The following is an 11,397-nucleotide window of genomic DNA, read 5'->3' on the forward strand; positions in this document are numbered from 1 at the left end:
GGATTTGGCTACAGTAATGTTTAAAAAACAACAGTGAAGTGCTGCCCTCCCAACAAAAAAAAAGAAGCAAGCGTATGAAAAAGAAGTCTAGCCTATATCCCTGCTAAATTTGAAGAGAGCTATTTGGTAATCAGCATCTTCTGAAGAGTATGCATTTAATAAATAATCTTGACCTTCATTAGCATATGTGTATATAATACTGGAACATGTCAGTGAAGATTCAATTCTGCAGGTAATTTCACCGCTCTATTGGTCAAACCTTTAGATGGATAGAATGGCTTGGGTTGGAACTATTCTATACTATCATAGTATAGAATGATAGAAGGGCTTGGGTTGGAAGGGACCTCAAGGATCATCAACTTCCAACCCACATACTGCAGGCAGTGTTTTTAACCACTAGATCATGTACTAGACCAGGTTGCCCAGGGCTGTATCCAACCTGGCCTTGAGCACCTCCCGCGATGGGGCACCTACAACCTCTCTGGGCAGCCTGCTCCAGCACTTCTCCCCCTGACATCTAATCTAAATCTTTCCTTCTTTTGTTTGAAACTATTCTTCCTTGTCATATCACAGTCTACTTGTGGGAAAGGTTGATTTCCCTCCTGCTTATAATCTCCTTTTAAATAGTGGGATGCTCTACATTAGTGAGCACCGGCTCCAGTGATGCTTCACCTCTTGTTGGTATGTCCAGTACCTGAACCAGAAAATTATTGTTGGTGGACTCTAGGAGTCTCCTGGATTGCTTGCAGCTTGCCATGTTGTGTTCCCAGCAGATATGTGGGTGGTTGAAATCTCCCATCAGAATGGGAGCCAGTGAGCGCAACGCTTCTTGTAGCTGAAGCAGGAAGGCCTCATCAACAGACTGCCCTTGATCAGATGGCCTTTAGTAGACCCAGCGACCAGCTGTCCTTTATTGGTTCTGTCTTTAGTCTTATCCCACAGGCTCTTAACCTGTTCCTGACTGTTTCTCTGAGGGAGCATTCTATCCACTTTTTTTAACGCAGAGAATAACTCCCCCACTCCTCCTACCTTGTCTGTCCCTTCTAAAAAGCTTATAGCCGTCAACGGTGGTATTCCAGTTATGTGAATCATCTCATCGTGTTTCTGTGACAGCAATAAAATCATAATTTTCCAAATGCATCATGGTTTCCAGCTCCTCCTGCTTATTTCTTACTCTGCGTGTGTTGGTATAGAGGCATTTCAGCTGGGCTTTTGGATGCATTTCCTTTCTAAAGGAGCCCTTCCGCAAACCTACTGGACAAATCTGACTGCTTCCTAAAGTGGCAGTGCTCACTGGCTCTTCTCTGTCACTCAGCAGTACTTCCTTCTCCCAGCAGCTCTAGATTAAAGCTGTCATGAGCTCAGCCAGCCAGCTTGTTGCCTGGTATATTCTTGGGTTTATTTTGGGTATATTCACTTTAAGAAAAAAAGATTGGCTATGGTTTACGGTGTTCTGATAAAATGCTACTATTTTTTTCAAATCCTTCAACTGAAATAATTTTTTTGACAGAATTAAATGTTCAGATGTGCAAACGCTCAAAGCAGAACAAAATTCTGATACAAGAGAAGAACATGATGAGAAGAACATAATATTTCTTAACTTGCAGCAGCCTTTATGAAATGGTGTTTGATGGTGACGTTATGATACCTGGGAGGTGCTACAGTTTAAAAGAATAAAATGTGGATGAGTAAAGAGGGAAACAGACTGATGTAGCAGACACAGTTATATGATTACCCATCATTGTTCTTGTAGATTGGTTTTACTGAGGCCTTTATGCTGAAATTTTCACTGTTGATTTTTGTGGTGTCTTTTTTTTTTTTCCTTCTTGAAGGTTCATAAGTCTCCACCTGCTGCTTCAAGCTAGCACTTAGTCAGAACATCAAACTGCTATTGCAAACTAAACCAAAGACAAACAAACATCCCTTGAAAAAGGATTATCCCCTTGACCCCGGAGTTCCAGTTTGGTGGTACATCAGAAACAGCTGTGAAAATAAATTGCACTGCTTCTTTTGCTCTGTGGTTGCATATCAGAGAAGCTCTGAAGTTGCCCAACTCCTCAGCTGCTCTGCTTGCTACTGACAGCTTATTCCCTGGGGTGCTATAACCGTTTCTTGATGCTTCTTGCTAGTATCATTTAGGCCATTTGTTTAACCTCATGCCTCTTCAACTATAACACATTTTATGACTTGCAATTTTAGCCTTATCTTTGACCAGCTGAGTATTTTTAAGAATACTTTTTTTTAATATTACTTCAGAAATGGCTTGGTGTACTTCAGGGTTATTGAAAAGCCGTGATCATAACTTTCCACTGCTTTGTTAATTGATGTTGTATTCTTAAAACATGCACTCCTCCCCCTGCCTCCTACCAAATCCTTACTATTCTTAAGGAGTAGCTCTAGAAATATGTATTTATTAAAAATACTGTAGCTTTATTAAACATGTGCATTGTAACAACTTTGATTAAAGACTACAGTTAAATAAGAGAACAGGAATCAGCCATAGACTTGACTTGCTGATAATCTGCAGAACTCTTAAATATGCCAATTAACTCCTTGTCTCCGCTTTATTCCCACTCCATGCAGATCAGAATGAAGAACAAAGTCTGGGCTCCAGTAACATTGCAGAACTTAGTCCTGGAGCAATAGAGTCTTGCCGAAGCGAGTATCACGCTGCTTTTAACAGCATGATGATGGAACGTATGACCACTGATATCAATGCACTGAAAAAGCAGTATTCCAGGATAAAGAAGAAGCAGCAACAGCAGGTTCACCATGTGTACATCAGAGCAGGTAATACATCAAAACATACTTAGTTACTGATTTATTAAAAGCCAATCTCATAATAGGAAGCAAGACCAATAGTGCTCTTTTACTTTTAGCCAAATAGGGAAAATGAAAGAGTGACTTGTGATGTTAGTAGCAGAGTGGTTACAACTTAATATACACAAAATGTAAATGAAAAGGTAATGATGTTTTTTCTTTTGTCAGGATCTGAAGATGATGACCCTGGGATGTTTTTAGGTCCCAGGGACCAGCTGAACAATGGTATTTAAAAGCATCATTGCTATCTGGGTGCACTGTGCTGATCTCGTTGATTCAAAAGTTTAAATCTTTGGCATTCTTGGAGTTGACATACTGATGCACTGGAAAAAAATGATAAAAAGAGATGAGTACACTTTGGATCAAGCAGCAGATAGATTCATAGCTGGTACCTAGCTTCCTACCACCCCTGAGATCATCAGGGCATGGCAGGTTCAAATGTGCCATTGTAGCTGACAGTTTATCTAGCCCTAGTGATGTTCCTCTCAAATTCAGGCTGGACATTAGTTTGTTATTTAGCAATCTGTGTTACAGAATCTGTTTCTCCAGTTGGGATTCAGTGATTTGGAGATTAGCTGGAACAGAGCAACTAGAGGTTTTAGCAGGTATGCAAGCTCCTTGTTGGAAGTCATCTTTCCAAGTCAGCATTGAAACATGCAGATGGATCACTGCAGAGAGTTTTATTCCTCTGGCTAAACTTTTTTGTAGGAGCTGCTACTTTTCATTCATGTTAGCATCTTTTTTGAAGGAAATTTTTTTCAATAGTGGCAATGTATCTGCTTTGAACAAAGGCATTAGCTGTGCTGAAACAGTGCAAACAGTAAAATGTTGATTCCCAAGGACTGCCAAAAAAAAAAATCAAACCAATACAGTAACAGTTCTAATTTTCTAATCATGTTGCAGGGCTGGGTTTGAGGTTTAATCAAACTGTCACCTAATTACCTAATTCTGAATTTACTGTTGTGATTTGAATTAGAGGATATAATAATAAGTTGGTGTGGTTTTATCTATTAAAAATATATTGGTTCATTCTGTATTTACTCAAGCATCATGGAGAGGCTTAGATGACTGACTTCATGTAGGGACTGAATTGCCTCTTAGAGCTGGAATAGAAATGAAGGAGGGGGGTACAGATATCAGAAGCCAGTTTCAGTTACAGCACAATTTCACAAATGGAGAAACTGTATTTGTTATGATTTATTCTCATGGTTTTCCTGGCTCAGAACTTAGCCATAAGTATGGAGGGAGAATGGAATTATAGCACTTTTAGTTTTGTTTTTGACTCCAAATTGTAAGAGGAATTCAGTGATTTTACTTGAAGTCAGTCCTACAAACCTTTGCAATACCTCAAGAAAGGCAACAAATAGTCTTTGCTGATAGATCCTCGGAACATTTTGTTTTGACATTAATTTAACAATACTGTGCTTTTTTCAAACACTTTCTTTCAGACAAAGGGCCAGTTACCAGCCTCCTCCCTTCTCAGGTAAACCATTCCCCAGTGATAAACCACCTCCTTTTAGGAAAGAAGCTGAAATCAAGTAACAAATCTCTCAAGAATGCTGTTATCCACATTCCAAGTCATGCTACAGGGAAGATGTCTCCCACTCCCCAAGAAGATCTTAAATCAAAACTGAACTCTCCGTGGCGCACTCACATACGAGTTCATCGAAAGAATATTGCTAGGGCTAAAGGCCAGCTGGGCTATGGGGACACCATAGGGCTTATAGATGAGCAGGGTGAGAGCTGTAAAACAAATTGTCCCGGTGCAAAGGAGGACACTTCCAAACATTCTGATATTGGAGAAGGAGGAGGTAGCTTGGATGACAGGACTACTCGTAAAGCTGACCAGCAGTCTGCTGATGCAGTCTCTACGGGCAGCAATACAGACTTGACAGTGGTTCAGCTAAAACTGGAAACGCTGGAACTCACCTCAGATAACAAAAGTGATGCTGAGTCAACATCCAGTCAGTCCTGCCAGCCACATTTATCTGAGTTGTCTACTTCATCCACTGACAATGGAAACCTGGCTAAATCTTCCCAGCCTGGTAATTCAAAGCCACAAGTCTTCAATCCTTTCCCCAGTGTTAAGCCTCTTCGAAAGTCAGCTACAGCCAGGAATTTAGGGCTGTATGGCCCCACCGAAAGAACGCCAACTGTTCACTTTCCCCAGATGAGCAGAAGTTTCAGTAAGTCAGCCAGTGCTAACAACGGGACCAGGAAACGATGATGTACCGCATGGCACTTTCTATTTCTGACAGCAACAAAATTTGTATTGCTTTTTTAAATTTTATTTTATTATGTTTGTGTGTATGTGTATCCCAAAGAGTTTCTAATCTTCACCTAATGAGGACAAAAGTGGTTACCAGATGTATAATTTTGTGTCTTTGAAAATTGTGCTCCCGTGTTGCTATGGGATAGATTAGTGAAGATGCACTTCGGCACCCTGTTGCTGATTTCAATGTTTCTGTGGTAAAATAAACAGTGATTTGGAGCGTGAAGCATACTAAAATCACCAGCTGCCTTTAACCCATAGGCCTCAATGGCTGCCTCTTGTTTCTTTCAAAGCTGTGAGGACAAAGTGTCTGCCTGGTGCAGCAAAACCATAATGCAGTTTTTAAACCTGTTATGCAGCCTCCTGGTTAGACATCTTCGTCACGCTGAGTAACTGGAGAAGCCACAATAGCAAAAGCACAAGCAGCCCTCACAATCAAAAGTATCACTTTTGTTGTTGAACATGGACATATGTTTATACTGAACCATGTGGCTTCAACCGTTCTCCAATTGCATGCCATGCTTCTCTTCCCATGGCAATCCTCTGCTGATAATGTTTTTAATATGAATGTAAATCAGTGAGTGTGAGAATAACAGACATAAGTCCTTCCACAACACTGGTTTGCTCCTTTTCTTTTGCATATAATGGCTGGGGAGTTGCAGCACTGCAAAATTAGGTATAAGGTACAACTATGTGTATAGTTGTGTTGAATGTTATGACACATCTTGGCTTTAGTGGATGTAAAACTGTTACCTAGATTACAACCAGTTTTGTAATTAAATCATATTTGCCTGCTTAGCAGTAGGTAAAATACATGAATGTTCCAAAGTAGTTTAGAAGTTAAAATTCTATAAATAGAATAGTAAGATACTTAGGGTGCCACTTGTCATTAAAACCCAGCACATCAGCCACTATGTTAGTGGATTGGACCCTTTGGACTGCCAGGAGTTCCCTGCATGGTTCTGGCTTGTTGAGAAACACCAATGGCTAAGTTGTAAGCTGTATATTTACTTCTCAGTTAGTCTCTGCCAGTTGCTTAGAACGTTTTCTCAGAAGCCTGACTTTTGATACATGTCCCCCACTAAAGTTTTGCAAAGCTGATAAATACCATGAGACAAACAACATTTATATGTGTATATATAAATGTAAGCAGGTAGGCAAAGAAACTAAATGTGCATCGTTCAGCTTTGGGGTTGCAAAATCAAAGCAGTCAAACTCCAGCAAATCAGGTTGCTCTTAAAAGATTACAGCTCTGCCACACTGTATGCATTGACTCTGATTTGTGACATTAATACTTCCAGGTTCCTCATGATGTTAAACTGTCCTGACTTTAAGCTGATGTAAAGGCAGTAATGACAAATCAATCCCACTGTATCTATTTCCTCATCCTCATTCTTTGTTAAATTTGGAAATTAACATATTATTGTCTATTTATTAATGTATCCCATGACTTTTAGGATGTGATAACAATTTTAGCTGTACAATATACCCTGTTCATTGTTGTGGGGACAAATTAATTTCACTGTTGTACTTTATACAGGTGTATGCATATAGGATAGTATACAAGTACGAACATCATGAATTTTAAACAGTTATAGATCAAATCTTGCCCCTGCCTTATTTCAGGTTAAGTAGTATTGTCGATAATGATTATTTGTAGCATTAAGTAAACTTAAAATAATGTAGAATTTAGTCACTAATCAATGGACTGTATGAGAACTGTTTCTGCCTTGATTTAAAAGAAATGCACTTCTTTTCAAAATTGTACTGTGAATCATTTTCCCCATTTTTTTCGTAGCTTTAGCAGATCATGCGGCTGTGTATGGAACCAGTGAAAAATAAAAGGAATGTCATTATGAAAAAGAAAAAAGCTAAAATGTCACAAGTATGTGCATGAATTTTTGACACATTAAGATGTGATTAAGTAATGGAAAATTAGCAGGCTTTGCATAGATGATGGTCTGGGGAAAGAAATACCAATAAAATACTAATTCTGGTGATTCAGACCTAATCAATGATGACTGTGCTTTGAGGGACCTGGGCTTTACTTGGACTGTTAGAATTGAGGCAAAGCAACTGTGTGTATTGGTTGGGTGCTGTTTGCAGCAGGAAATTTTGTCTAAAATGACATTCAGTTTCCTTGGTTCCCATAATTAGCAATACTGAGTTGTTTGGTACCCCAAAGGATGTTTGACCTACCTAAAATCTGTCTGCTGAGCACACAGCAAAAGCATTTGGTACTGAGGAGAAACATTAAAAAGAGGTCCAAAGAGCCAGGAAGCTCCAGAGAAGTTTCCAGTTATTTTTCTCTAACGATTCCCTTCATCATGTAAGGTCTGTGATGCAGCTGTCTTTGGAGGATTGTCAAAAATTCATCGGATCACTGTCCTTGTTGTTGCTTTGTTTGCTCCCATTTTTCACATTTTTTTATTGGTGGAAGATCAAAGCAGGCAATTGTCACGGCGTCCACGAATGCTTTTAAGAAGTGCAGAATTGCCCCATGAATGAGCATGTTCAGCCCAAGTGTTCTCAGTCAACAGGAGCTGGAGGGATGGTAGGTTGCTTGAGCACCTAGAGACTGCTCTGAGACCTCTCAGTATCACCTTGTTTGGTGATAGGCATCCTAGAGAAGGCGTGGGAAGGATGAATCCAGCCAGAACCCTGTAGGAAAAGCCATGATAAAGAGGATCTTCTTGATAGTCGTCTCCTGAAGACTTCATGGTTTGCACTGTCTGGAATTTGAGTGATCTTAAATGCGGCAAAGGAAAGCTACAGCACTAAAGTCTACGTGCTCGGTCCTGATGAGGGGTTCAATCACTTTTAACATGATTTAGGGTGCAGAATTGGATGCCACCTGGGGTTAATAGTTAATAGGCTGGTCAGTGGTCTGACCCACATGCCTTCAGTCTGCATGATGCAGCTTCTGCTGTGCTTAATCCTGCACACAGCATGCAGCAGTTACTGGCTCACCGCAGGCTTAACAAGAGCCACAAAACTTTTTCAAGTCTTTCTTTGATAAAACCATACTGAACCATGCTGGCTTACCACAAATAGGCAGGAAGAATAGACAGTAGTAGCAGGGATGTGGGAGGTAATGCATATCAATTGGGATAAGAGCATAAACAAAGTGTGTGGCAAGCCAGATGCCTGTGTTTCTCTTTAAACATTTAATTTACAGGCAACACATGGAAAGATCAGGTCAGTTATGTGCCCTTCTCCCCCTCAGTGTGCTCACAGGGAGCTCTGGCCTACCTGAGGTCTGCCAGGAGCTGATCTGCTCTGATGGATACACCCATGTTGTAGCCCATGTTGTAGCCCAGCCACTGTCCCCAGCCTGCCAGCAAAGGGGAGATGACAATTGGGGAGCAGCTGGTGGAGTTCGCTGAGGCACCCTTGGTAGGGCAAGCCACTAAAAAAGGGAGTGGACATTTGAGTCCCAGCCAGGGCAATACCTGAGCTGTTTCTGCAGGCACACTTGTCTCCTGGTCTGCGTCCCGAGCCAGCTGGATGTGAACCAACTCTGTGGAGAGCACGGCTGGGATTGCACTTGCCCTGAGACTGAGCTCACAGATGTTGCTAGCAGATGGCTGTGCTGGGCTGCTGCTAGATGGTAGTGAATGCTTCACCATGGGTGAAGCCTGACATGCTGACTGCAGCTCCGTGGTGCAGAGCTGGCTTGCTCATGTGCTCAGACTACAACTCACATCATGGTGCAGCCATCTGCCCTTCTGGGGCAGGTGGCTGCAGGCCAAGGATCTGAGTGCCTGGGCTGTGCACAGCATGTCGAGTGGTGATGGTTGGCCAGGGTGGGGCTGATGAGAAAATCTGCAGTGAATGAGTGCTGTGCTGTCCTGGGTAGCTGAATGCACAGTGAGGATCGCAGACAATGCTGCAGCAGCAAAACTTCCTCCTTCACATGAAACAGTACAAATACAGAAGCCAGGAATGAAAGGAATAATAAACAGCAGAAAGCTTAAGCCTGAAACAGTAACTGTCAACTCCTATGTGAGCTTTAAGGTGCACCTTCTGCCCGAACTCCAGTTGTCCCATGAAAACCACTCACATGGGAGTCAAGGCTCCTAAGAAAAGCTGCAGATACACCTCTATCACTTTCCTGTTTGCGCCTGAAAAGGAAGTGAAACTCATTCAGTTGTTTCAAGACTGGGGCTTACAATTGCAGTTTTCCTTGCTCTCCTAACGACATGATCTCTGGAAAATGCTGAGTGCTGATGTAAAGCTGTTCTCCATTGCCGGCCAGTTACTTGATACAACACGCCCTCTGAACTCCAGGTTACCCTCTAGGATAATTTTTTTGCACTGTTTTCCCTGCACTAGCAAACTTTTCACCCAGCTACAACAACAGTGCCCGCTGCCTGGCCCCGGCGCTCAGGGAGAAGAGGCCTTTCTCCAGAGGGAACAGACGGGCCTTTGTCTGCTTGGCAGAGGGAAGAAGCCTTAATGTTGGCTCACACGTTCTCCATCCCCTCCAGCCAGTGCTGAGTCACCGATTTTCCTTCCAGAAAGGCCCTTGCTCCATTCATGCCTGTGAGCCGCTTCTGCTGTAGTGGGAGAGGCAAACTGTTCCTCCACCCCACCTCCAGGCCTTGGGCTCAGTGTGACAGGGGGATCCTGGGGGATTTTGCTACTACAATTCTTTAAAAATGCTACAATCGTGAAGCTGCGATGTTGCCAGCTAGTAGAGGTTGGATCAGGTCTGTAGATATCACAGATATCTCGGGCTGCCCGGGTCTTTCTGAGTTAACATAAATGCACGGTGACCTAGCTGTGGTCGCTAGATGCCACTGTTGCTGCATACAAAACCCGTTCTGCTGCCTAAAAGCTGCAACTGGGAGGAAAGGAAATGCGAGCACAGTTTGGTGTTTGGAAATTGTTCTCATCTTCGATCCTAGAGCAGTTACCGAGTCACTCACCTTTGTTTTCCTACTGCATCCTCCCTGCTCTGTTTGACTTCTCAGTGAGTCTGTTAACCTGGAGCAGCGAGCCCAGTGCACAGCCTGGCACTGTGTCTTTGGAAACAGTGTCCACAGCAATACAGTAAAACACCTACAGGCTCTTTTTCAGTTAGTGGCATAACAGAGATTAAAAAAAAAAAAAAAAAAAAAAGACTTTTTGTTAATTTTCAGTAATAACAAAACATAGCTAAACTAAAAATATCCCTCCTTGGTTGCTCAGTGCCATGCCTTGGGGACCTTTCTATTCCAACCCCCAAACATTTTCTAAGCCTCTGTAGCTCACAACAGACAACACACACAACCTGTGTTTATGCCACCTGAGGATCCTGGGCCTTGAGAATTACTTCCCCCACTATCCTTCTGCAGCCCACCTGCCTGTCCTCAGCAATCAGTACTTTCTCTGGTCCATCTGTGCCCCAGGCAGGACCTTTGCCAGAATCCTCGCAAAATGAGACGAGGATCCTTTGGTTTATAGTTCAGTTTTTCATGAGCTTGCACTGCAAGTGTTAGTGAACAGACATCATAGGCAGAGATGGGCTTGGCACAGGCTTGCACACTGTCTAGTATACCGCCAGGAAAAAAAGCATCAGTGAAATGCAGGTCACCTGGAAGGCAAACATCCTCAATCCATTTAGGGATTCAGGCTCTTAAACCAGGATAGGATATTATTAAGATGCTTAAAAAGAAACATGAACTTTGCTCAGCTACCGCACAGAAACACACACAGACACTCTGCAGTTTCCCTTTTTGGCTTCAGCACTCCTGGAGCATCCAGACCTCTGCCTTCCCTTATGACATTTGTGTCCTCCAGCAAATCCGTGTGTTAGCAAAAATGTAGTCAAGCTGAAAAACTGACTCTAAATCTGAGATGTGCCTGGGACACCTCAAGCTGCTACTTGTTATCCACTACTGAATCCCAAGACAGAGCAAATCTTGATGTGCCTGAACAAAGCCAGAAACTGATAGATTTTGGTCATTAAATAAAAGTGAGCTAAAGAACATGGTCATTTCTAGATCTGAGTGCAGTTAGTCCAAAAATGGCTGGGGAAATCCAGCAGTTCTATGTTTGTAACCTCTGTTTTGAGATATGCTTCAAAGAAAGGAATCGCTTCCAAAATTTCTTTTATTCTCAGAAATCGTTTTTTCCCTTATTCACCCAGTGATGTCCTTGATCAGTGCCTGCAGGCCTGAGCAGTCCCCATTCTGATAAGCAGTGTTTTAACTGTTGAGCGTTGTCTATTCGATGGCACACAGCTGTTTTCTGTGCCTTCTGTTGAGCGGCACTGCTGCAAACACTCAGCCAATTTCCATGGTACTGGGACACAGCTGTGT

At 42.3% G+C, this 11,397-nt stretch overlaps 1 protein-coding gene across 5 annotated transcripts in view; it reads left to right on the top strand.

Annotated features, from left to right (window-relative positions):
* The window catches only part of TBC1D30 (TBC1 domain family member 30), a 52,541-nt gene extending 45,381 nt beyond the window's left edge, over positions 1 to 7,160 (top strand). The window contains exons 12-14 of one of the 5 annotated variants that reach the window (XM_090138333.1): positions 2,584 to 2,790; positions 2,989 to 3,045; positions 4,269 to 7,160. In XM_090138333.1, the coding sequence (XP_089994459.1) occupies positions 2,584 to 2,790; positions 2,989 to 3,045; positions 4,269 to 5,047 (1,043 nt within the window). In that variant the 3' untranslated portion in view covers positions 5,048 to 7,160. The remainder of the gene's footprint in view (positions 1 to 2,583; positions 2,791 to 2,988; positions 3,046 to 4,268) is intronic. The other 4 variants (XM_031589514.2, XM_090138339.1, XM_031589515.2 and 1 more) reach the window with 4 other exon arrangements.
* The last annotated feature ends 4,237 nt before the right edge of the window (positions 7,161 to 11,397 follow it).

The sequence above is a fragment of the Phasianus colchicus genome, chromosome 1 (assembly GCF_987193195.1).
Source record: "Phasianus colchicus chromosome 1, bPhaCol1.hap1.1, whole genome shotgun sequence".
In the NCBI taxonomy this organism is placed as follows: Eukaryota; Metazoa; Chordata; class Aves; order Galliformes; family Phasianidae; genus Phasianus; species Phasianus colchicus.